Source organism: Phycodurus eques, chromosome 19, assembly GCF_024500275.1.
Source record: "Phycodurus eques isolate BA_2022a chromosome 19, UOR_Pequ_1.1, whole genome shotgun sequence".
In the NCBI taxonomy this organism is placed as follows: Eukaryota; Metazoa; Chordata; class Actinopteri; order Syngnathiformes; family Syngnathidae; genus Phycodurus; species Phycodurus eques.
The window spans coordinates 7,410,875-7,437,531 of NC_084543.1; the positions used below are offsets into that span (position 1 = coordinate 7,410,875).

Genomic DNA, 26,657 nt, shown 5'->3' on the forward strand with positions numbered 1-26,657 from the left:
GGAATTACAACAAAATTCTTCTCTTGCCTTACCACCAATTATAGAATGAAGAACAATGCAAGCAAACGAGACGAGCCATGTACTACATGCCGCGAGCCACTACAAAAATGAACGGCAGGCTTCAATGGCCCCCAGGCTGTGGCTTAGACAAAGCTGTTCTAGTATAATTAACAACATGACTATCTGAATGTAGGTAGAAGTTTTTATTTTTGACAGAAATATATATACACGTAGAATGGGACGTTAGGGTTTAGATTTCGTAATTCTTGACTTCCTCAGTCTGTTTTTCAGGATCTCCCCCCTTCTCCAAGTACAGGTTGTTGTAGGGATACTGTTTGGGTGCCTGGAATGGAGGGGGGGAGGGGGGGGGGGGAAATATGTGTAATTAAAAAATAAGTTTTAAGGAGAGACACACATACTTGAAAATTCCACAAATTAAGTTATATTGTTAGCCTAATAGCAGTTGCACAAGTGATTTTTATTTTTTTTTGGGGGGGAGAGAAAAAAAAAAAATTCAACAAAGAAAAAAGTCCAATTGCCTTGATTTAAGATTTACAGATTACCATGACCTGGCTGATTAAGAAACTACAATTTATTTATTATTTTTATTTTTTTTTAAATCAAGCACATTGCTATTTTTCATTGTGACAGTGCAGGTGCATATGAATAAATTAGAATTAGAAAACTTCATGTAGTTCTGTAATTATAGTTATGTAGCTATTTAAAACATATTTATATTCACTACACAGAGATGATTTTAGCTAAACAGCTAACAAAAACCCACATTTTACCATCTCCAACAAATTAGAATGTTACATACAAAACAGACAAAAATATTTTAAGATGGAAATTAGGTTAGAAATGGCCTTCTGAAAAGTATTTTCTTGAGTTGGATCAATCTTTATAATATATGAGTTTTACTTTTGGTATTGTAATGCTGAAATACAAAGAACTCTTCCTTAGTATTCTAATATATTGAGATTAACCTGTAAATTAAAAGGATTAAGTAACTATGCTATTAGGCTAATGATATATTTAATAAAATGTCATGAAACATTGATGACAAATGTATGGAGGAAAAAAAGTAAAAGAATAAAGTCGTACCCCCCAAAAAAGCTGTAACCCTAAGAGAATAAAGCTGTAATAACATGTTTCTGTTCATAAAATACATCTTAATAAAAAATTTTGACTAAATTTGATAAATTTACAATATTTTCTAGCAAAATTAAAACTTAATTTTCATCAAAAGTGTGACTTTTTCAAAAGTTTGCGGTTTCTTCTGATACAATTACAATACATCGTATTCTTGTGACAACTATTTTCATAACTTTTTGTGGTCATTTTATTTTCTCATAAAATTTAAACTAAAATTAAAATGTTTTCCCTGATAATCCTATGTCATAAAATTGGAATTTAAATCTCATAAAATAATGACTATTCTCATATTACTTATTTTCTGTCACAATATTACAACATTATTAAATTGGCCATAAAATAACATTATTGTTGCAAATTTACAACTTAGAGATTCATGTCTTTCTCTGGCCTTGTACGCATTTATAACTTCACTTATATGGTCCTGACAAAGTAAACATTGGATTTATTGTCCATAAATCCTTTGATCTTTACTTACAACAGGCTGGTAAGATGGGAATTTCTCCCCGAGGTAGAACATAAACAACATGAACCCGATGAAACCAAAAAGCTGTTTGCACATGGTGTTCCAGGACAATGGGGTGGGTGATGTATCCACACGGTTCCTGATGAACATGTCAAAATCCCAGTGTAGCTGAGGAAAAGGAAAAAATGCATAAATAAAAAAAGTCTTTTTTTTTTTTTTTTTTTTTAAAGCAGAAAGAAAATACGTGATTGTACACAACTACCATGTGGAGGAACAAAATGTCAATCTTTATCTATTCTTTTTACCGGCTCTCCCCAGTTTCTCCTCAGGTCAGGGTGGTCCCATTGATACCAGGGGTCCCTCTCATGCTGAGATCGGTCTGGGAGTTTAGGATAATCGCCATAGCTGCAAAAAGCACAAACACCAAAGAGCAGCCAATTTAGATCTGTAACAAAATCAAGTGTATTTTAAGTGTACTTCCAGTCAAGTAGTAATAACAATACACTGACGCATCATTAAATGTGGGGATGGGTTCCAGACACGAACCCACAATTAGGTAAAATACACGATACACAATCCATATATATATATATATATATATATATATATATATATATATATAGTTGTATCCCTTCTCACATGGTTTAAACACGTCAACTTGTTAAACACACCAAAAACAATTGCAAGCATTAACTGTTGGAGAAAACACTGTACGTGTTGTAGTATCTACGTGCATGTGATGCCAGCGAGTCTGCTTGCAAGTGTCTCAGCTTGTTTTACTCTTTTCCTGGCATTCAATAAACGGCTGTGAAGTGCATCGGTGACTGTGGCTCTCCTTTCCCACATGCGGGGGCATTACAGTAAGTCGACTGTAACAACCCATAAACAATCGCTTAAAAACAAAAACACAGTTTAAATCCCCCCCATAACTTACTGTTAAGACTTGACAGGAGCGATATGTTTAAATTATCCATCCATGTTCCGTACCGCGTATCCTTGCTATGGTCGCGGGAAGTTTAAAGCAATCAAACTAAAATGATTATTACAGTAATCAAACCGTACCCCTCTCCTTTGTCTGGATAAGGCTCATAGTCCTCAACTCTCAAGTTGTACTTCTTTGCAGCAGCAGCTTTCTGCTCTGGAGTATTGGGGTACGCGCCAGGTAGAGCGCCCTTCAAAGCGCCAGATGCTGAAGAAATAAAAATGAAATACAATATACATACAAGCAAGCAAATGAATTAAGACACACTGATGGTATTAGCAACTGTCATACTTCATCCTCAGAGGACGCTAACCAAGTAGCTAATTAAAGTTAGCATGTCAAGGTTACTTCAATTTGGGTCTCCAAACAGAGGACAAAAGGCGTCTACTTGAATGCATTCATCAAATACAGACGATTAAATGCAACAGCTAAACTCACCTGCCCTGGAGCCGGAAAGAAGAGCTGGAATGCCGGAGCCTCTTCCCTTTGAAAGAACCTGGGCCCACCGTCGGAAACCAACGACGGCCATGTTTACTGACTGCTGGCAGACCGACGCAGAAAACAATGCGCATGCGTGAAGCTGAAGTACGGGTCTTCACGAGGACCGAAATTAGGAAAGCAACTCAACCACACAGAAGACTTTAGCACACCATAAATAGCACGTTTCAATATATAAAAGAACCTATTAACATTCATATAAGATTATATAGTTATAAGGGGTATAATTTACATTGTTAATTGACTCATTCGTATTTATTTCAGAGGAAGTGACCAGAACAACTGGCTATGTTCTAAATCATTCATTCATTCTTTACTACATGATCATAATCACGGATTATTAAATATAGTGAACTACTTAGTTGCCTCATCAGTCAAGTGACAAATAGTTTTTGAACACTACTTAGGTGCGCTATTAATGGACCAAGGGTAGGAGGCGTACATTTCCGCTGTCTGTATGTTTGCTACTGGGACGCCATCTGACGAAACCTCATTCTTTAAATGTGTGATAACGTGGGGTTGTGTAAAAGGTACATTCAGTAGTTCGGTGTTGGTACTTTTCAAGGTTGAAATTTCATCAAAATGTTTTACTTTAAAAAAAAAAAAAAAAGAAGGGATAGCTCCTCCAGCCAACGCTGCGGTTTGGCACTATGTTCAGCGTCAACTCGGTTTTGAGTTTCAACACGTTTCCCATCGTGTCACAATGCATTTGCCTGGCAATGGCAAGTTAGCACATCTCCTTACCCAAAATGCGGTAGTGCTGTGTGCATACAGTCCATTATCTCATTGCTGTCACATAATTAAATCATACCTGATTAACATCAACTGGGGTGACCAGGTTTCCGCGGGCATCACGTTGGTGACCCCTGCAGTGCTTAAGGTTGAGTAAAATTATCGATTAATCGATGCATCACAATATCCCCCAGGCACCTAATTCAACCACAGTTTCTCATTTATAATGCTGACTTGGAGTGTCTTGTCGATGGACACTTGGACACTGGACTGTTGGAGTCAGGATTCAAACCACCATTGCTTTATTTATGTAGTGATAATAAAAGCAAGCAGAGATTCTAATCATATTTATTTTTATGAATATTATTGGTGGCGGAGAGGAATTTGTTCTCAGAGCGAATGCAGTGAAAACCCGAGTCCCGTTCCTCCTCCTCATCAGATCCAGCTCAGGGGCACACATGTGCATTTACCGAGGGACCGTCACGCTGCCACCGCCGATCAACTGACGACTGTCTGTTACAGTAGCTCTGTGATGTCCTTTTCAACCTTATCAATGGGACAGTGCAGCTCGTACCTGCGGCAAAGGGAAAGCATTGCTGCGATAATTGTGTCCCTGATCCATGAGCGATAAAACGGCTGAGACCATTGTCGTCGGACAATCCGTGAACTTCATAGCAGTTTGGCAACCCTGAGTGGCCTCAAAAAAGGGGGTGATTAAAAAGGTCAACAACATTACCTGCTGAAAGGCTTGCCATCCGCAGTGATGAGAAACTTTTCAAAATTCCATCGGATATCATTGACCGTAATTGGAGACCAGTAGAACTTCTTTATGTCGCCAATGACAGGGTTCACAAAGGGCAAAGATTCCTGTGAAATGACATGACAAATATGAAATGATGCCATTTTACAAGAAATTTCTCAACTTGTCGACTTATTTGTGTACTTTTAGGTAAGTGAACAGCGGCTCCTCGTTGACGCCATTCACCTCCACCTTACCAAAGATGGGAAACTTTGGCACGAATCCCCCCCCGGGTCTCACGTACGTAAGGATGTTTAAGGTTTCATGATTCACCTCTAACAAAAAAAAGGAGCACAAATACATTACAAGTGTGTAGGAATAAGTATGGTTGATTATTTAAAGCTTGTTTGATCATTGTATCGTCTTTTCATGAAATTGGGTACAATTTATTTAACCTGTCCTGTTCGGCTGGTCTGTCATGCAGTATGCTGGATCAGTACGAGCGGCGAATAGGATAGGATAGGACGGGACAGGACAGGTGCAGTGAGCCAGGCAGTGCTATGTCGTATGCGAAAAGGATACAATGTGAAACAAATACGACAGGACAGTACAGGACAGGGCATCTGCAGTGAGCCAGGCATTGCTCCACCCTGCAAAGAAAGGATCTGACAAGTAGCAAATAGGACAGGACAAGACAGGACAGGTGTAGTTCGCCAGGCAGTGCTACACCCTGTGAGGAAGTGAGGCGACAAGTAGCAAATCGACCTTATAAGGATTAAAACTGCCCCTGACCGTCAGTCACACGAAATGGTCTAATACAATGTGTGGACCCACCAGGGGACTGCAGGCCGAACTGGTTACAGGAGAAGCCCAGCACGGTGAAGTTGAGGTTGCCGAACATTTCCATGAGTGCATTCAGTTGATGGTACTAAAGAACAAAGTGAGGGAATAGATCACATTCTAGTACTACAAATTCAATGATTCGTATGAGTGTAAAGCAGGGGTGGACAACCTACCGTCGTATATAACCCGTGAGAGTATTTGATCTGACCCACCGTCAAAATTGAGGTAAAAACTAGTGGCGGTCTGGGCATTTGGACCTGGGCCTTAAATGGAGATTTACCCAATTTAATCCAGTTCATTATACCAACACTATGACATCGCAATTATAGAAAACATCAATAGTATACCACAAAAAAATTTTAATAAAATAAATAGCAATATACTGTAACAGTATGCAATTGTGCCACATACATAATCTGGAGCAGTTCACACTCTATATTAATCTAGTGACATGAAAAACAAAAACTTTAAAATAAAATACATCATACTCAATGGAGATGCTGATTACTGAATATACTGTATTAATGTGTGCATATTGCTACAGCCATGATTTGCTAAAAGTGGGCTGGAATATGTTTTGCTCTGACCAACCAATCAGATGATGGAAAAATGCTGAGGACGAATTTGAAATCGGAATCGTTAAAGAAACATTGACATTGCTAATGTAGTTTGTCAAATTAAACTGATTCTGAAGACTGCGGCAGATTACATTGACATGATAACACAGAGATGCTGAAAAAACAAACCAACAAAAAAAACACCAACATCCACATACTGTACACTACTGGAAGCAGCACAACAAGGAAAAATCACTTCAATATGAAGAGAATATACTGTTGTGAATAAATGTATAAAATGTCATGGAACAAATATGAAAATTTAGGTGCTGTAAAGAGCGGTTCAGAATATTACCTCTTCTATAGTCGACCCTCAGAAGGTGGCCACGTTGACGACGAGAAGCACCTTACCCCGGAAGTCCCCCAGTGGCACCGTAACTCCGTCCAGGGTCTCGGCAGAGAAATCATAGATGGATTTATCGGCCATGATCCTATTTTATCGAGCGTAAACTTCTTGCTCGCACACACAGTCCCGAGAGTGAGCGGTTCGCTAAGCGGCTCTCTCCGTGACATTTACTGAAACAAACACATGGGTCAGCAATTGTTCGGCCTGACTGACTTTATTGTTTCTGTGGGCAGAGGTGAGCATGCAAGCAGGACATTGCTCATTTGTCATTTGTTCAGGAAGAGCAGGACGCTGACATCTGCTAAGGGTTCAAACTCTATTAAAATAAAACTTTTGGGATATTTGCCTTTCGGGTGAAAGCCTAAAATGCGCTATATAACCTTTTCAGGTGAACTTAGTTTGACCTCAAAACTTTAGTAACGAAATGACGTTACTAAAATGACTACTGTGAATAGGAAGATGTTAGTTGCGGACTTTTGAAATGTTCTTTTCGACTGGGCAAAACTGAATTTGAGATATTTGCAACACGTCCAGTCGAGCAGTTTAAATGTTAAAAAAAAGCCTTGCCATGTGTTTTCTGTTGCAAGGAGCATTTGTGGCCACACGGAGGCGCTGCTGCACTTTTCAATGATGGACAGCAGCGGCTTTATCGGGGGCCTAACAATCTTCATTCAGACCAGTAATCAGTGCTGGTCCAAACCTTTATGTGGCTCTGAAGTAGAATTTGATTTGGGACCGACCCCCCCCCCCCCCCCCCATCTGCCGGTTGCCATTCATATGACAGAATAACATCTTTGCGTACAACACTAAACAGGGGCTAGATTTCACACCGAGGAAGTCGGTTTGTGAGAAAAGTGAGAGAAGATGATCATGATTTCAGTGTACTTGACAAATAAATAAATGATATACATGCACTTAACTTTTGTCCAAAGACAGCAGCCATAAAGAAAACCATCATGTCGCCAACCTCTTTGTTATGCTAGCTATTGCAGCACACCCAGGAAGCCTGCTAACCTTTCTAGCGGATTTCACCATCCTGCCTGCTTTAGAAGCTTCATTTTAAAAAGTACCAACAGGGGGGAGACTTCAGTCATACATTCAGTCAGACATACAGGTCAGCTTTCCCCTCTCTCTCTGTCTGCCCAAAGGCTGGCCTTCGTGTCGTCTCTTAAGTGTACGACGTCACCGCACATCACACCTCCGCCACGCGCCCCTTCCCCCACCGCTTCTTCCTTTCTCTCGCCACAGGGTGTGCTTTGTGATGGCAGCATTTACGGTGACATATTGCCACTGCCTGTCTTGCTGTCTCCCTCAATTTCTCAAGAAAAATATTGCACAAGGCCTTCAGGCGAGACCCACTAAACCTCATTTTGTGTGTGTGTGTGTGTGTGTGTGTGTGCGCGCGTGTGTGTGTGTGTGAGTGTAGGAAGAGTAGAGGGGACGAACACAATCAGCAAACAATGCTTCTTGGCCGCCCGTCTTGGCTCGACGTTTTACGCGTCCATTAAGTAAATTGTTATGTGTCGTGCGTTGCCTCGCGCGGCCGTGCAACATCTGTGTTTAAAGAGCTTCTTCTCGTAACAAGAGATTTCCTGTTTTGATGAAAGCGTGGCGCCAAGAACATCAGTTTATGTATGATATGGTTCCAACTTGAGGTCACAGTGGAATTATCATGGACGGACGAACAAATTGGAGTCTGATTTATCTTTTTCCAATCTTTTTTTTTGGTTCTCAAACTTTTTACACCAAGTACCACCTAAAAAATATACTTAGCTCTCAGTAGCGTAGTACGCCTAAGTATTTATTAAAAATGAGACAGAGGTTTTATTCCTAAAGTACATATTTTATAATATTGTAATACACTGTAACATTATACACAGTTTGAACATTACCACTCCTGTTAAATATAGGAACATGAAAAAACAGCTTAAATAATGTTTCAATTAAAATGTATTGTGCATAAAATTAAATAAATGTTTAAAAACAGTTCTAAGAGATTAAATGCAAATATATTGTGCTTAAAAGCTAAATACAACTAAACTTTACTGAACAATTGTACTGTACTGGATTAAAACAAAGTTCAAGCTACTGTAAACTTCAGTTCAGTTTAAACATTTAATTCAGTGATTCTTTCACATACCACAAGAGGGAGCCTATGTACCCTTAGTGGTATTTCCCCCCCCCCCACTAAATAAACTTCATTTTAATAGGTTTTGTGACCAGACAATTCCGTTTCAGTTAGTTATTATTTTTTTAAAACTCTTATTTTAATTTGTATTTAAGTTAAAAAAAATATTTTTTTAATTCTAGTTTTTGTTATTTCATTAATTTTTGTTTTCTTTAATAGCCTTGCTTATGTAACCAGAGGAGCTTGCCACGAAACTGTACATTTTGTGTGGAAATTTCTGAAACCCCCCCCCCCAAAAAAAAACAAAAAACCAGCAACCGCAAAGCACAATATGTGTTCGCATGCCACCTACTTTTACTTTATTTTAGTTTTATTAAGATTGACTTTACAGTGGTTAACCTCTCTTTGCACTTGCATGACAGCGAAAGGAATGTTGCCTTAAGAGTTAATAATGCATCAACTTCCACAGAGATATTCGGAATACAATCGTGAAAATAAAGTTTGTCTGCATGTTCAGTATGACCTCTTGCAGAGGAGCTCGTGTTATTCCCCCGCTGCATTCGTTTTTCTCACGTTCGGTCATTTACTGCTTTATTTGCAAATACGACTATCTTTACAGGAGACTTGAGCAGTCACGTATCCAAATTCGTCTAAATACACTCCAAAGGAGCTTAGGATTCTTCAAACGTTCTTCCCACGAGAACACGTACACACTCTCACACAAACATACACACAGTCACACACACACCTCCTGCTGTTCCCTGGATCCATCATATATGCAGATTGGCAAAGCTCTGAAGTGCGTGGAACAGAATAGGAGATGTGTGTTATATAAACTGGAGAAGGAGGATTAGCGTCAAAACTTCCTCCTTGTCTCGTCGGCCCCTCTACCTTTTTCGACTCGGCAAAAAAATGCACAGTCTTCCAATAGCCTTTTTTATGGCGCTTCTTCTGGCGTGTGCAACTCTTTTTTTAATTTTTGCAATGCACGCAGAGCCTTGCCGCTGAAGCCCGCCTCAAAAAGCAAATGTAGGTCATGTGTCGTCGCCTTCCTTCACACCGACGTGCAGGAGATGGAAGTGATAAAATCCTTCTAGAAGTGTCTCTCCCCCACAACTCTCTCTTTTTCTTTTGCATTTATTTTTCTTCCAGCTTGAATGAGCTGCCTACCTGCCTCCCCAAGCTGACACTAACCATCCCTTTCTGCCCACCCATACGTCTTATTCTGGGTCTCGCTGGCTTTTGCTGCCTCATTCTTTGGCTCGAAACTAATCAGGGTGCTTGCCTGACTTATTCCAAACATGATCCGATCATGAGAAATCCTGTTAGAGGGGAAAACAACCTCGAATTGTGAGCTGTTTTTTTTGGATGTGTGTGAGAGTGGCCCGTGTTAGTAAGTGTTTTTGTGGGTGTCTCTATGTTTTTTCGGAGAGAGTGAGTTTTTTGCAAATTTTTTTGGGTGAACGAGAGTTTTTCTGGGGTGTGTTTCTTTGTTAATGTGAGAGTTTTTTTGGGGTGAGTTTTAGAGGTTTTTTGATGTGTGTGGGTTCTTATGGTTACTGTGAATGTTTTGAGTTGTGAGCGAGAGATATTTTTGCATGTGACAGATATTTAGGCGTGTGAGAGAGGTTTTTTTTGTTGAGGGTGAGAGGTTTTTATGTGTGGAAGGGTTTTCTTTGGTGTGCGTAAGAGCTTCTTGGTATGGGTTAGAATTGTCTAATGTGTGTGAAGTCTTATGGTTTATGTGAAAGTTCTTTAGTGAATATATTTTTTTGTTTCGTGTGAGGTTTTTTTTAATGTGGTGTGTGCAAAAGATTCATATGTGAGATGCTATTTGGTGAGTGTGAGAGGTTTTTGTGTTTTTTTTTATGTGGGAAGTTTTTGGTGAGTGTGAGAGGTTTCTAGGTTATGTGTGAGAGTTTTTGTTGTATGTGAGATATTTTCGTGCGTGTGAGAGAGAGAAAGAGAGAGTGAGAGAGAGTTTTTTGGTGCGTGTTATTTATGATGCTATTTGGCGTGGTTTAATCTAAGATTCTAAGATTATGCCATAAAATATTCAATTTCAAACCCAGTTCATTACTTTGCAAGCGTCTGCACAAAAGTATTGTTCTGGTATCGACTTTGCGCCCTTGCTCAAGAAAAATATGAAAATAGAAATTAGATAGCTGAAAGAAAAACAATCACGATATAGATTTTGCTATCAATACTGCTTGTAGCGATGATGGATATTCAGTCTTAATGAAATTAAAAAGTAATAAAATGTCTGGCTCTTTCCATGTTAAAAAAATGGTCCAAAATGAAAAAGATAACCCATCTTTCACCTGTATATGGTGAGACAGAAACACGAAAGGCCTTGTTATCACTATGAACCAAAATAGAAGCAGGGTTTGTCTATTAAAAGGTGGACGACATTGTACAGCCTATACTGGTTGAAGGCAAAAGCACTTCAGCAGGGGGGAATCAAATAAAAAATCATAAATTATTATATATATAAAAATTATAATAATTATAAAAAATGAATGGTGACTATTATTAATATTAATATAATAAATACATGTTCATATTACTATATTATTAAGCAAAATCCAGTTTTGCTTTGGTCCTTTAATCTTATGTTTATTATATATACTTGACATTATTTCCTATGGGGGGGGGGGGGGTACTTGTGGATGATGGATTATTATGGGATGCCGTATTGATGGGTAAATGACTGGATGGATGGGTGGGAAGTTGGTGCTCACTTGCTTTGGATGTCCTTGTGGTAAACTACAGCATGTCCGTGTGTGTGTGTGTGTGTGTGTGTGTGTGTGTGTGTGTGGAGAGTGCTGTGTTATGCATGGTTGCCCACTAACAAGATGTGACAGGGCAGAAATACCAGTACAGGCCACACTCGCCCACCCACCGTCACACACACATGCACACAAACACACACACCCCTCTGTTGCGCGGCGCCCTCACCCTATTGGCTGTCTACCTCAGTCACTCCACATCTTCTGCTCAGAGACAGAACACTCCGTAGTCCCCCCCCACCCCGCACACCAGCCAAAACCCCGTTTTGCCTGCTCGCGTGGGGTACTAACGTGCACCCGAGAGTGACGTGGTAAAGAAGTGGGACGCATTATGCAACATCCTGTTACACAAGATTTATTTTATTTTTTTCATATCTTCATCCGCCCTGCCTCTTGAGACGTCTTCTTCTTCGCTTCCCCTCTTCTCCCCCTTCCACTCTGCTACATTCACTTGACATTTGGGGGCTGTGCCTGGTTCATCTTTGACCTTTGTCCCTTCACAGTGCAAGCTGATGCTCATATGAGGGGAGGGGGATTTTTAAACACCATACCATCTTCTTTCTCTTTTTAATATATTCAGTTCAGAGAAGGAGAAGGCGTGAAACTTTTTAAGCTGGCGGCGAGACTCTCTGGCCAAAGCTGAGTGATGGTGCAACACTGCGCCTCATATTGCCATATTCTCTCTTTTAAAAGCCTCAGTGCCTAACAAAAAAGTTCACTTTTAGTATTTGCAGCCTGTTGTAGACTTTCCTATGCAAGAATACAAGTTGTTATTGCATACACAGTGGGATGATAAACAGTCCATTGTCCGTGTGTTGTATCATCGCAGTGAACGTTAGTGGTGCATTTAGACCACATTACACAATCTGGTAGCAATATTCACTACTCAGACAGTGGCAGACAAGTACTGTATTAATTTAACAGTATCTTTACGATCTTTACTGTAAAATATTTATATAAAAAAAGAAGACAACAGAAAACCCACACAAACACGGTTATACAGCGAATTGTTTAAAAATAATAGGAATTGTTAAAAAGTGCTTACAAATGCAATATAACGCTTACCTTATTTAATTAGAAACAGTTCCTGTTTTCCACCTTTGCAATCTCATTGAATTCTGCACGTGTTCCTAATTTTATGGCCGATTGAACAATATTTAATATCCTTGACAATTCAGCGCACTAGTAGAACGACTTGGGCGCACTAGTAGAACGACTGTGTCTTACTATTAACTTTTCCATTGCTTCCTTCCATTGGGCCTAGTAGTGTTACGACACAGTAGTTTACTCGTAAGGTTTAATTGTGTACTGGTAGGCCAAAAGTGGCACTAGTATTGTGCTGAATTGTCCTACTATGAGGACCAACAGCATACTAATTCATGGACCTTATGCTAGATATCAAGTATATTGAATAAATGCTCAAACGGCTTTCTTTAAAATGATTAGCCAGGACAGTAGCAGATTAAAAGTGAAAATGTTAGTTTAGCTTCAGTCGAATGCAGCAGACATGCTGAAATGTAGTGCACTTGTTTTGTCATCACTGAGGCTGCAAGGGGAGAGACATCAGTCTGCGCACTTACAATTTTGACCTTTTATACAGAAAAATCTGTATTAAGACAGAGCACCCTGTCTATATTTTCTCTCCTCCCTCTATCTGTCCTGTGTGTGAGGTTTTTTTCACTCTCCACGGGGAAGTCGTGCAGGCATTCTAGATCACTGAGCTTCAAAAACACAGCGTCTAAAAAAACGACTTCTCTATTTTTACTTTTGCTAAAAGTGTAAGATGGGAAGCTCGCGGCGCCACTTGTGGAATCTGCCGCAGACGACACAGAATGGAGCATTTGGTGCGACATGACGTCAGGTTTTATGTAAATGGCTTAAATCAAACACAATATGACTTGTCTGGCAACTTCCCCATCTCTAATAGTGTGCATTTCACAGCAGTTCAGCCCTGGAGGCACCCATCTTGGATCTTCTCCAGTCCAGTAGAGGAGTGGGTGGGGTGGATAGCATGCGGCGGGAGGGGGGTGGGGGGGGGGTGGGGGGTGTTTTGGCCGTGTTCCAGTCCAGTGGGCATGGAGCAGGCCTGAGAGGCACATGGGATTTCCCTTTTACACCAAGCCCCTTTTCTCTCCATTAACCAATTAGACACGAGAAAAGCCTAGCAGGATATTTCAAGGAATTCTACGCAGCTTTGAAAATGTAATGTAGAATCTAGTTTTTTAAAATATTGGGATTGCCATTTCTCTGTTGTGCAATGCATTGTGGGCTGTTGTGCAATGCATTGTGGGCTTATCGTCATTGGGGTCATGGGTGAACTGGAGTCTAGCCCAGCTGACTTTGGGCAAGAGGCGGAAAACACCCTGGCCACCCTGGGCACATATAAACAAACGACGGTTTCATTCACACCTATGGATAATTTAGAGCACAGGTGTCAAACTCAAGGCAAGGGGGCCACATCTGGCCCGTCACATCATTTTATGTGGCGCGCGACAGCAGATCAGGTGTGTCAACTGCCATGATTCATGCTAAATCCATACTAAAATTTAGAATTGTCCTAATAAATGTTGAGATGTTGCAAAAGCATTTTTTTTACCACTTTTTTTTTTTTTTTTTTTACAGTAAACTGAACAACAGTTAAAACATCCTTGACGTCTGATTTCAAACTAGTAACCAATTTATTGCGTACATGTAATAATATGATGAGGGAATTAAACATTTATATGGTTTCACAGTCATAACGGTCCTTAAAGGAAACTGTACCAACAATATGGCCCACAACAAAAATGAGTTTGACACCCCACTCAATTAGAAATGTACATCACCGGTAACAGGAGTCATGAAGTACCATTAAAACGCCGTTGTACATTAAGTGGGTGCTGGGTAACAAGGGACAAAGGGCGCCTAATGGTTACTCACCAGTTTCTATCGTAAATATTTTAACAAATTTCCTGTCCGTAGTTGATGAATGTGCTCAATAATATCACAGTTTGTCTCTCTCATTTAGTGCCTTTCATTCTAGAACAGTGAGTGATATCCACCAACAGGGGTCGTCCTTGCACAGCTTGTCCTCACTTGACTGCTGACGCCAAACCAGAGGCATCATGTTAGTAGCTGCTTGGTTGTCCTAGTTGTGTTTGTATATAAAGGCAACCCGTATAAGTGTTTTTTTTTTTTTTTTTTTTTTTTTAAGCATAGACATTTTTTCCATGAAGGACAACCTCATTCTCTTTGTTCCACTCCCCCCCCCAATGTGCGCTTAAGTGTGCTCGTCCTTGCCCCGGCCGTGCTCATGTAAGCGACCCACATCAATTCACAGAGCATCTGCCCTTTTACAGGGGCTGCCTGAAAAAAATATGATGTGACATGTGGGATGAGCAAGATCGGAGGCGGATGCCGGGGCTGAGGTATTTGCAAAGGACACTTCACTATCACCAGTCTGACATTGACAGACTTCATCCTGACAAACTGGTGCATACTTGAAAGAGGACATGCATGACACCAATGAGTAACCGCATTTACATTGAAAGGACAGCCCGTGACCTTCGTTGGGGTCGGACTTCAGTGCCACAAACAAATACACTTTGGGCATGGAAACACAAATGGATTAAATAGGACAATTGTCACACATTTTGACTGCTGATTATGACAATTGCTGCATTCGGATTGACAGTACCCAATGTTTCCCAACCTGTATTGAGCCAAGGCACATATTTTACACCAAACAAAAATGTCACAAAAGTATATACTGCAGCATACAGTGAATCCCTGAAAATGTGCATTAAAATTTTTTTTTTTTTTACCTGTCCTACCCATTTGTGCTCACTTCAGAGCAATCAAAGTATTGCTTTGGTGCCCTCTTGTTGTAAGTATTGTGCCAAGAAACTGTACTGAAGTGAATTGAGGTGCTATATTTAGAAAAAAAACAGTGCTTTGCTGCCATTTTGTGGCATTTTGATGCCAACTAACTGTGTTGAAGGGAGTTGAGGTGCTTTATTTTGACAAAGGTAGTACTTTGCTGCCATGTTGTGGTTTCTTAGTGTTAAGGAGCTGTATTGAAGTGATTTGAGGTGCTTTATTAAGACAAAAGTAGTGCTTTGCCACCATCTTGTGGAATCTTGGTGTCAAGGAACTATGCTGAAGTGAGTTGAGGAGCTTCATTTAGACAGAAGTAGTGTTTTTCCACCGTTTAGTGGCATCTTGCTGTTGTTGTGCTCAGGCCAAAGCAATCAAGGTATTGCTTTGCCGCATCTCATGGCCTATTGGTGCCAAGAAACTGTGTTGAAGTGAGTTGAGGAGCTTTATTTAGACAAAAGTAGTGCTCAACTGCCATCTTGTGCCATCTTGCTTACAAGAAAATGTGTTGAAATGAGTTGACTAAAACTACTAATGCAGTAAAAATAAATTTTGTTGTTAATCTTTGTGATAGCCAATACTCTAGTCACCAATAAAGCCCCATAACCCTACCATTTATTATATGGAAAATACTTGACGTTTTTTGTAATAAAAACTCAATAATTCAAACCATAAAATTGACATTTAAACAGCGAAATCCCGAAACATTATGTTATTCTTTTGGTATTTTAAAGTGGCGGGACGGTGGACGACAGGTTAGAGCGTCAGCCTCACAGTTCTGAGGACCCGGGTTCAATCCCCGGCCCCGCGTGTGTGGAGTATGCATGTTCTCCCCGTGCCTGCGTGGGTTTTCTCCGGGCACTCCGGTTTCCTCCCACATCCCAAAAACATGCATGAATTGGAGACTCTAAATTGCACGTAGGTGTGAATGTGAATGTGAGTGCGAGTGGTTGCTTGTTTGTATGTGCCCTGCGATTGGCTGGCGAGCAGTTCAGGGTGTACCCCGCCTCCTGCCCGATGGTAGCTGGGATAGGCTCCAGCACGCCCGTGACCCTAGTGAGGAGAAGCGGCTCAGAAAATGGATGGATGGATAGTTTTAAAGTATGAAGCTGTTTCAGTGATTTATGAAATAAAAACTAAAATATTGATGTGTATGATGATTTTATAGCAGTTTGTTTGTGCGTGTACATTTCTTCCCAAAGGTTAATAAATGGAGGAGGGGACAAGGGATAAAAATTGACTAGCGAGCATTACATTCATGCAGAAGTGATCCATCCAACATCCACAGATGATACATATCAAGATCTCGAGTAGCTAAATTGGATGTGCCTTATAAAAGTCTCTGTAAAAACATGTACCGTTTTGCCTTAAAAAACGCACGTAATAAAGACATATGCAGAGATGAGAGAGCGTGGTAAAAGCAAGCAGAAAGTGCGTGTTCACAAACGACCGTGAAGTAAACGCTTACATGTTATCGTCTTCTCTCGTTTTCTTTGAGTCCTCTCAGGATGAGTGTTTGCCATATGCATGTCAGGTCCAATCAGTCAGCGCCATACAAGAGAGAGGGGGTGTCGAGAAAGGCGAGCGGCATCCGTCAGTGGGCTGACGGAGCATCTCAGACACAGTAGAGCGGTCTCAGAGTTATCGTGCACTACAGAATGTAGAAAATGTACAAAGAAAAGACTTCAAACCCTATTTTAAGAGGGGCAACGTTATCCATCCATCCGTTTTCCATACTGCCCATTAGGGTCGCGTGTTGCAGCAAGTGTTGCTATTGTTACCTCTGCCAAGCAGGTTTGGCATGTAGGAAAGAAGCAATTCAATTTTGGAGCAAATGCAGGATTTATTTATATTTTAACCTTTTTTTTCCATATTGAATAATGGATGGATTGTACTGTCCAAATTTAGTCATGGAGGTGCATCTGTAAAAGTGCTGGTCCAAAGTAGGATTTTTTTTGGCCTTGGCTGTGGTCGCCGCTCTACTGAGTGTCATCCTAGTATTGCATACATGCGCATAGCTCTTGTTAGGATGTTATGCTTTGGTCAGTAATGTGATTTAGTCCTTGGTATTTTGTATCATTTCATGCTAAATTCTTGTAAGAACATGTTGTAGTCTTTCTGTAGCAAAGAAAGCATGGAATATCGGAAATGATTTCCTCACAGTGGTTTCAACTACTCAGGAGAATTGCTGTTGTGCTGCAGTCTTTCAAGACGATGTCGTTTTGGTTTCTTTTTTACTTTCACTCTCGCATTTGTGCTTCACGTAGCTCGTCGGTGTGCCTTGGGTTCTATATTGGCCCGCCCCATGTGTTCTGTGACACCCAACTCCGGAGCGTCCTAGACCTCAGTCATGTGACACTGACCTGCTATGTTTTACAAGGCTGCGGGGCTGCATGGGGGCCTCAGAGGAAAGGCAGCAGCAGGAAACCAAGTACATGTTGTGTGCGTGTGTGTGTGACTTTCCTGGACATATTTCAAACCAAAGAGCATTTAATAGGGGACAGCCTGTTCAATGGGGGCGGGGGGAACAGGTCCCCATTTGGGAAAGTGCTAGACTTTGGGTCAGTGGTGTTTTTATATGGAAAAAAAATGAGTGGTGCACCAAGCACTTAGGTAGACGTACAGTACAAGGAGAACTGCAGTCGACTCTGTTTTACACAGGGGGTTCAGAATTCAGAATTCAAAATCCTCTTTATTTACCAAGTATGTCAAAAACACACAAGGAATTTGTCTCCGGGAGTTGCAGCCACTCTAGTACGACAATAGACAGCCATTTTGACAAAAAATACTTTTGAGACATAAAAACACACGACAGAGACTCACTTAGCCTCTAGCAATGTAATGGCAAGAGGGAAAAAGCTGTTGGAATGTCTGCTTGTTTTAGTTTGCATTGATTGATAGTGCCTACCTGAGGGAAGGAGCTGCAAGAGGTGGTGACCAGAATGTATAGGGTCCAAGAGGATTTTGCATGGTCTTGTCTAAGTTCTGGCAGCGTGCACATCCCCAAGGGTAGGTAGGGGCGTACCAACAATTTTTCCGGCAGTCCTGATTGTCCGTTGCAGTCTGAGTTTGTCCTTTTTTGTGGCAGCAACAAACCAGACTGTGATGGATGAACACAGGACTGATTCGATGACTGCTGTGTAGAGTTGCCTCAACAGCTCCTGTGGCAGGCCTTGATTCCTCAGAAGCCGCAGGAACGACATCCTCTGCTGGGCCTTTTTGAGGATGGAGTTAATGTTGATCTCCCACTTCAGGTCCTGAGAGACTGTAATTCCCAGGAACTTAAAGGTTTCAACGGTTGACAGGCCAGTTGGACAGCATGAGGGGCAGCTGTGGTGAAGGAGGCTTCCTGAAGTCCACGATTTTGTGAGATTATTTTGAAAATAGATTAAAGTATTTTGGGATCACAGTTTGTGCTATGTGTACAGTAAAATATCAGTATAGGCAATTTTAGGGGGGCTGTTACCATTTGCGGCAGGGTTTGGTTCCTATTTGCGGGGATTATTATACCCTTAAGAATAAATATCTTACAGGTGGTTTAATTTTGGAAAAAAAAAAAAAAGAAAGTCCAATTGCCAGGATGCTGGCATGTATATTGCCTTCATAGCCCAAAATGACCAATGACTACTTTCCTACTAGCCTGTACTTTTGCGGCATCTTGTGACGAATAAGTGAACAGGCATTTACTGTAAGTGTTAATTAACTAGCTAGTGCAACCAAAGAATGGCCTGAATTATGTTCTTTGTTTTATGTGCGTGGCCACTTGTTACTTGGCAGTATTTATACGGTTCCATCATAACTGCTTCATTAGCCAATTGTCCATCTGTTCTAGCAGACACTGTTCCACGGTCGAGATTGTTGTTGCTTTGTTCCTTCTTCCGGAAAGGAAAGTAAAAACGGCTACCGGAAATGGCCACAATATGCTGAGGAAAGTCCACCCTGTGGTGTCCTATCTAATACCAGCTGTAGCAACACCCCCGACTTGGAGGAGAACTGCAGTACATTTTCAAAACTGCGCGCATGGGTTGTGCTCGAGTATAAAGGCAAACTGTGTGCGGAATAACCGCAATGACGTCGGCGCGGTCGCCGCCCGCGCGAGTATAAAGAACACTTTAAAGTGAGCAGAGCGCTTCATTTAGACAGGCCATCACCCCTGTTTAATAGAAAAGCAGTGCTTTGATGCCATCGTGTGACAGCTTTGTGTGAAGGAACTATGTTGAAGTGAGGGTTAAGGGCTTCATGTAGACAGACCATTGCCTAGTCCATTTGAAAAGTTGTCCTTTTTTAGTGTGGCATTTATAGGCAATTATAAACCTTCAAAGAGGCATCAATTACTCACAGATTTTCGCCATTTGCGGTAGGGCTTGGTCCCCCAAAATGTTATTTTAGAGTTCAATACTTACTCTGCTATACATCTAACATGCATACAGTGGAACCTCTAAAGTCAGAGGCCCCTGAGGACGTACAATTAGGAGATCGACTAAGTTCGGCGAGCCTCATTCATGGTCTAGAAATGTTTTTCATAGAATTATTCACTGTAATTATGACTTGAGTCTATGGCGAGTCCCACCAACATTCAAATTTGGGTAATGTCGTAGCCATAGGAACGGAACTACGTTGTACACCACTGACCCCCTGTATAGTGACCACAATGGCTAGGGATTCAAGGTCTGAGCAAGCAAATAGTTAAGGTTATTCTCCCGGAAATGACTGTGAACCTCTGAAAAATCCCAAAAAGAGAGCATGTGAGCGAGCTGGGTGGGGTCAGGCCGCAATATTTCAGGAGATGGCGCTGGGCCATAAAAGGTTCGACTCCAAGAAGCCAACGAGACGACGTTTAAACTTGCCGCCTCGTAGCCTCGCTCGACTTGGATCAAAACAAATTGGACTTTTTCCACCTGGCCGACGTTAGATTTTTCAATGCTCACATGGCCTTAATCTCCTCTCTCCTCAACTCCATTTCCCCTCCTCCCCCTCCCTCCCACTTCCCCCTTCTACCTCTCCTGCATTAAATCTCAAACTTCTGCATGAGCCCTCTTCATTGTTTCCCCTCCCCTCTCGCTCTCTTTTCATCCCCAAATGAGTTGACCTTCACTATCGCTTGGCCGTAAGTCTGCCCTCGCTCGCTCTGTGGCAGTAATCTATGGCTGTAGACTTGTATCCTGTTCCTCTCCAAAGCACGTGCACAAGCACAAGCACACACACACACACAGGAGAGATTACACAGCAGAGTCAGTGCATGAAAGATGACCACAGGCACACACACACACATACACACAGGGAGATTTTAGACCATTAGAGGCGCGTCCAGTCTCTCAGATTGCTGCCTTAACCCCCCCCCCTTTGTTCCCCAAATCAGGAACAGCTGTTCTCCTCCAAAGTTGTAAGTCACTCGCTCGGTGGAAATTTAAAAAGCCATTTAGAGAGCCGCCACGTTTTCTACTCTGCCCCACAAGTGCGCGGTTCTTGCTTATCTGCGGTTGCACACGCTGGCACGTACAAGAAAATTACGACGGGAAACCACTGCATTCGCAAGTCACGGGAACGATCGTAATCATATTTCCCGCGCATACCCGGAATACGCATCGTTGAGGCGGGAGAGGACAAGTGAGAGTAAGCCACATATGTGCAAGTCATAAGTAAGTTTTAAGTGTTAACCTTTTCAACATTTCAAGCAAGTTACTGTGGCAAAATCAAGCACGTCAGGGAGAGTCCTTACTAAATGTTTAAGCCAGTCGAATCAAGTCATTACTTAGGTTAAGCAAATCATAAGTCATACACGCTTGCTCAGTCACAACATATATTCGTACATTGACCGCTTTGCACCCAGTAGCTGTACTTGTGTTAGTTAGCCGTACTAAAACATTCACAATCATACCCCAAAGTAGACCCAAAGTGTCTATAGTGTCTATTACTGTCTTGTCAAATCAAGACATTCCAAGATTCGGCTTAGTTAACGTTTGAGCAGCTATCGGTGAACTAAATTGTGAAGTTACCTTACCTGTCTTTGTGGGTTTTATAGTGGCGGAAGAAGTTACATGTCATAGTTGTCCCTTACCTTTGAGTTGCAAATCTTGCACGTTGCCATTTTCTTTTTCCCTGATTTGATCAAAAACATGGTCCTTCAATCCAAATGTAATAATCTTCAGATCTGCCTCCATATTTGCTTCATGAGGTGGTCTCTGCTCTCTGCATCATAGCATACTGGTGGGCTGCCATGTTTGCGTCCACTACACAAAAAATAAAAAAATGGCACACTATATTGAAAGTGAACATTTTCAAATATTAACAGGTAGTAGTAGTTCAACTCGAATTCAAGTCTAGTCTTTCATACGTTTTAGACAAGCAAGTTCCAAGTAGGGATACACTGATATCAATACCGTACGTCTGTATAATACAAATGCAACGGTACTACACTACCACTTCACCAGCCATGTCAGCCGTGTGGAGATACTTGAAGGTAAACACGGGTGACGCTTTCAGCTGACTGAAAATTATGCTCTGCTCGCACAGCGACAGGTGTGAGCTGTCCGGCAAGTGCCGAGTTTCGAGACCCGTCTCCCGCCCCGTGCTGCTCTGCTCCGGCCGCTCCCGTCACGAAGCTACGGCACGGCGCATTGAGTAAAGAGAAGTATGCCATGGTTTAATAAAGTATTATTTCAGTTGTCCTTTCACAGTATTTTATAACTTTGTGGTATTCTCAAGAAGCATTCATGTATTTCTTTTTACACACTTTATTTTGTAGTTAACACACAGAAGTAACATGACATCAATATTCCTACTTGTTTAAAATCCACCAAACTTTACGTTTTTCTTCATCTCTTATTTCTTATCGGTGTACTCCTTTTACAAAGTGCCCCTAGTGTTCAGGCTGTGACACCACATAACTGAAATACCTTGTGTTACAGGCTACTTTAGAAAAACATGCAGTTGAACGTTAACATTTCAGTAAAGAGACGTTCTTACTCTAAAATGTGTTATGTGAGTGAAACATATTCCATGTTGAAGAACAGTCTGTTTTTGTGAACAATATTTGATTAAAAAAAAAAAAACACATTTTCAGCACAATTGCAAGAAATAACAGCACTGTCGAGTATTGATACTCGGCATCGGCGAGGACTCAAATGGAAGTACCTGTACTCAAGTTATGTGACCTGAATCCCCCAGCTCTGCTTGTAAAGGTTGGAAAAGCTTGCTTGCTCTTCTACGTTCTTGGCTTATACACCAAGGAAAAAAAGAAAAAAAGAAAAACAAAACAAGAAGGTCATAATCTAACCAGCACAGTGGACATTTACATGCCAAAAGTGAAAATTTTGGCTGTTTTTTTTCCCAGCCATCTCCTCCTCCTCTATCTCCAGTGGAGATCTCTCATTTCCTGCAGGCCCCAATGTTGATTTCATAGTGGAGCTCAGGGCTTAAGAGTGGGAGTCTGTGGGATGGGGGGAAACATGTGGTCGTGAAGTGTGGGGGTATTTGGGTTCAAGCCAACATCAACCTCCATCTCACTCAACTAGTCTTTTTTTTTTTTTTAAATGTGTGCATTCAAGCGTGGACTCTTGTTTTCTTACGCTGTCTACAATCACACTCACCTCAATGTCTGGCAGAGCTGCAGTCTTCCGCAAATGCACTTTGGAATACAATAATCCTACTGATGTGTTTTTTCTGTTCAACCTATCCCCTAGCCGCTTGCTGAAAAATTCATCTATTTCCGTTTTTTTTGCGTGTGCTGAAATTCCACAAGATGCCGCCAAAGCCAAACCAAACAACTCTTCCGTAAACTCGTTGGCTGTTTGCATTTTACTTACGGTGAAGCCAATCACGAGCCCCTACATATTCACGTCATCACAAACACATCACTCAAACATGTCTGCGCCAGTTATTTCTCGTTAATCCACCGCAATTCACATTAGTTCTCGCAGCTTGCTGAGTTCTTCATCGACGCACGAGCCGAGTGATCCACCGTTAAAGTTTCACAACTTCAAATTCACTGCTGAAAATCTTCGATTGTGCTGGAAAGTAAGCGTAAAATATGCTAATTGCGTAAAACAGTCCAACAGAGATGACGTCATAACACTTATGATCAGGTCCACACATTCTATAAAGAAACCTTCGGCGATGTTGATCGGAATCAATTGGGTCGACAGGATCTTGAGGTTAGCGGCAACGAAGAAGATAACTGACTATGCAATCAATGCGACTTTTCTTTCCCTTTAAATGTTTTAGGATTAAGGGTTAATTTAACGTTAGTTCAAGAGACTCTTGTTCTCGGACACTCACCTATTATTAATTGTTGTTCACAAAGCATAATTAGGGGTGTCCTCCGATCTTTGACATCTGAAATTGGGCTGAAAAAAAAAAAAAAAAAAAAAAAAAAGAGTATCGGATCTATGTCATAACAGTTTGCTAAGGTGCTAACATAGTAGCAAAGAGTAAGAGGAAATGAATGCTTGCTTAAAGTCGTTTATTGACAGTCCAGTTTAAGTTCACTGTAAAACTAAACTCATCTATCAAAACAAATCCATCGATTGAACGTTCAAATACATCAAGCTAAAATTCATGGCTGCGATATCAGTATGGGATCGGAAGTAAAAAAGTGGAATTGGAACAACCCAAAGCATAACACTTACCATTCCAGTGTAATCTTATAGTTACCGGTATGTGAAAACTTTCCTACTTTGCTGGTTTGGCATGAAATGACATCAGAGACCTCTTTGAAAAACCTTTTCAATCAAAGTTCATTTTTTTCTCCCAAATCACCCGCCTACTTGCTTAATATATGATAACTCGGCGTACCAAGAATACAAATTATTAGCCTTAACCTGGAATAAAATAAAAAAAACTAATCTTACTCAATTTAAAAAAAATGGAGATGTCTAGTTTTGCGTTTGAACTCTTCAGTAAGTAGCAACAGTTCCATCCATCCATGAAGCATACAAACATTTAAAGTACTTACAGTATATTACGGTGAGATGAATCAGTGTTTTTTGGGGAAAAAAGTGCTGTAGAACTAACCTAGAGCTTTATTAAAATGGAAAAAGAAGTCATCCAGTCGTAAGTGGTAGTTATTATGACGAGGTAAACCTTTTTGGGTGCAGATGACTCATTAGTACATGGAGCTAATTTCTTCTTTTTGGTATCTGACCAGTGTCTTGATCCAAAGAAAAAAACGGAGAAGTGTCATGCGCAGATCCCAATAATTGTGGCACATGAGCAATTTCAACTTTTCACTTCCTTTCTCTTGTGGGTGACACACACACAGACCGCAGGGACGCCAACAGCTGCAGCCTTCAGCTTTCACTTCCCCTTGTATGAAAGCACACATGTATCTGTTACCATAACAAGTTCCCCAAACGTGGCCTCTAATGCCCTCTGTAGCTCCGCCACTCCCCCCGTGCCAACACATGTGTCTGTGTGCACGCTTACATGCACAAGTCTGGGGAAAAGCTGCTGCCAAAAAAGCCTGTAGGAATAATAGCAGTGCTGCTTTGCTAACTGGGATAATTCAATTCTACCACTACAAATTTCTAAAATACACAACATGCCGTTGTTGGGTCTCAGTTCCAATAATAATGTAAAAGAAAATTACACAGTATATACAGTACTGTATAAGTAGTATAACATGTATCATATATAATTATGTGTAACAAAAAACATATAAAAAAATAAATATGAAATTAAAAAAACAGAGCTGGATAGTAGTGCCGAGACTGCACATGTTTAAATTAGCATGATATCAATGGAATTTAGTAGAAAACCGTATTATTTATTATTATTATTTCGTGTTATATTTATTATAATTGACATGAAAAATATATGCTACCATTCAAAAGTTTGGTGCTCACATAAATTACTTATGAAAGAAACAGTTTTTTGAAGCACATTAACAATATCTATACTGTATTTTTGATTAATTTAATGTTATCATCATTGAAAAATAAAACTCCTATGAGCAGTGGTGTATATAGTAAAATGAATATGAAATAAAAATAATAATAACAGCTACAGGTACTTTTATTTTCAAAAGTATCCAGAGGCCACTGCACAAGTGCCCAGATTAACAAGATCTCAATGGATTATAGTAGGAAACTGTATTAAAATAGTATGTATTACTCATGCATTATTTCACTGTATTACTTTATTCCTATTATATATACTATATATATATATATATATATATATATATATATATATATATATATATATATATATATATCTCCCTACTATATATATATATAGATATATATATATCTATATATATATATATTATAATGAAAATACAGTGAAAAAGCATACAAAACCCATACCGTTCTTCCTATTATATATTTATATATACTGTATATATATATATTCCTACTATATATAATAAAAAAATACAGTGAAAAAGCATACAAAACCCATACCGTTCTGAAAAAACTGAAAATGATAAAAATGCATATCGTCCAAAAACTCCATGTGATGAATAAGCTTTAATTTGCAAAGACTTGCTTGCATGATTTTCAGTGTGGTATGTGTGTAATGTTACAGTGCCTTAAACGTATTTTTAAAATCCAATACAGCATATTTGTTAGGTGCAGTTCAGTTGTCTTACTGTGCCTTTTTGAAACAGTTATTTAGCTACAATAATTTTTATGCAACTTTTGTGTGTTGGCACGGTGCATGACTGGTTCCTACATCTGCCTCACAGTACTGACGACCCTGGTTCAAATCCTGGTCTCGCCTATGTGGAGTTTTTAATGTTCTCTCTATGCCTGGGTTTTCTCCGGGCACTCCGGTTTCCTCCCACATCCCCAAAACATGCATGGTAGGTTGATTGAAGACTCTTAAATTGCCCGTAGGTGTGAAAGTGAGTGTGAATGTTTGTTTGCTTATATGTGCCCTGCGATTGGCTGGCGACCAGTTCAGGGTGTACCCCTCCTCTTACCCAATGATAGCTGGGATAGGCTCCAGCACAGCAGCGACCCTAGTGAGGATAAGCGGTACGGAGAATGAATGAATTACTTCGGACGGTAACTTATGTGCAATACACTGTAACTATTACTTTATTTAGTAGTAGTGCTTTTATTTTCCTGCATTTAAGCGCAGTGTTAATTTTAATAATGTTATTCAAACTGTTAGAGTGGCTTGCAATAAAATTAAAGATACTTTTTAGAAATAAAACCTCATTTTTGATGAACACTTAGGCCTACTATTTCTGCCCTGTGGCGATTAGCTTATACAGTACAGTCTAGAACAGTACTTTTCGATCAAAATCCTACTCAATTCTTGCCAGAACAGGCTAAATATTTAAAGACAGGGGCAGTTACCAATGTGCAAATGATTCTTTTTTTTTTTCCTCGGAAAGAAAGGTGGTTTCAAAATCTATGATTTCCTGTGTGCTGGTCTCATATTGTTGAAATGGCCTTTGATGCCAGTCATGCACCTCTTTTACTTACTCGGCACACACACACACACACACACACACACACACACGCACACAGCGAACCAGGCCAGACAGAGTGGCATCGCGT

The 26,657-nt window shown here is 40.5% G+C and overlaps 2 protein-coding genes across 5 annotated transcripts; both read right to left on the bottom strand.

The window, feature by feature from the left end:
• Positions 1-188: 188 nt before the first annotated feature.
• Positions 189-3,174, bottom strand: ndufb8 (NADH:ubiquinone oxidoreductase subunit B8). The gene is made up of 5 exons (XM_061706121.1): positions 3,042-3,174; positions 2,684-2,810; positions 1,927-2,026; positions 1,634-1,789; positions 189-343 (listed from the first exon to the last, which is right to left on the bottom strand). The coding sequence occupies exons 1-5, from the start codon at positions 3,130-3,132 to the stop codon at positions 251-253; spliced, it is 567 nt and encodes a 188-aa protein (XP_061562105.1). The 5' UTR covers positions 3,133-3,174; the 3' UTR covers positions 189-250.
• A 1,042-nt stretch (positions 3,175-4,216) lies between these two features.
• On the bottom strand, positions 4,217-24,150 carry gpx9 (glutathione peroxidase 9). Of its 4 annotated transcripts, none has more exons than XM_061706234.1 (8): positions 24,104-24,150; positions 21,209-21,380; positions 6,328-6,423; positions 5,589-5,678; positions 5,407-5,500; positions 4,777-4,907; positions 4,570-4,700; positions 4,217-4,407 (listed from the first exon to the last, which is right to left on the bottom strand). In XM_061706234.1, exons 4-8 carry the CDS (start codon positions 5,664-5,666, stop codon positions 4,350-4,352), a joined length of 492 nt encoding a protein of 163 aa, XP_061562218.1. In that variant the 5' UTR covers positions 5,667-5,678; positions 6,328-6,423; positions 21,209-21,380; positions 24,104-24,150; the 3' UTR covers positions 4,217-4,349. The 4 variants fall into 4 exon arrangements, with proteins under 4 accessions (XP_061562218.1, XP_061562217.1, XP_061562219.1 ...); XM_061706233.1 differs by lacking the exon at positions 24,104-24,150 and adding an exon at positions 22,285-22,358; XM_061706235.1 differs by lacking the exons at positions 5,589-5,678; positions 24,104-24,150 and adding an exon at positions 22,285-22,358.
• Between the last annotated feature and the right edge of the window lie 2,507 nt (positions 24,151-26,657).

What these genes read in the sequence shown, in the direction of transcription:
- ndufb8 (XM_061706121.1), bottom strand. Translation starts at nt 3,132, where the DNA reads ATGGCCGTCGTTGGTTTCCGACGGTGGGCCCAGGTTCTTTCAAAGGGA. An exon ending in TCTTTCCGGCTCCAGGGCAG is followed by an intron (nt 2,811 to 3,041) that starts GTGAGTTTAGCT and finishes TTATTTCTTCAG; the next exon opens with CATCTGGCGCTTTGAAGGGC. An exon ending in GGAGAAACTGGGGAGAGCCG is followed by an intron (nt 1,790 to 1,926) that starts GTAAAAAGAATA and finishes CCTTTTCCTCAG; the next exon opens with CTACACTGGGATTTTGACAT.
- gpx9 (XM_061706234.1), bottom strand. Translation starts at nt 5,666, where the DNA reads ATGCCCAGACCGCCACTAGTTTTTACCTCAATTTTGACGGTGGGTCAG. An exon ending in CGCTGTTCACTTACCTAAAA is followed by an intron (nt 4,701 to 4,776) that starts GTACACAAATAA and finishes GTCATTTCACAG; the next exon opens with GAATCTTTGCCCTTTGTGAA. An exon ending in GATGGCAAGCCTTTCAGCAG is followed by an intron (nt 4,408 to 4,569) that starts GTAATGTTGTTG and finishes CCTTTGCCGCAG; the next exon opens with GTACGAGCTGCACTGTCCCA.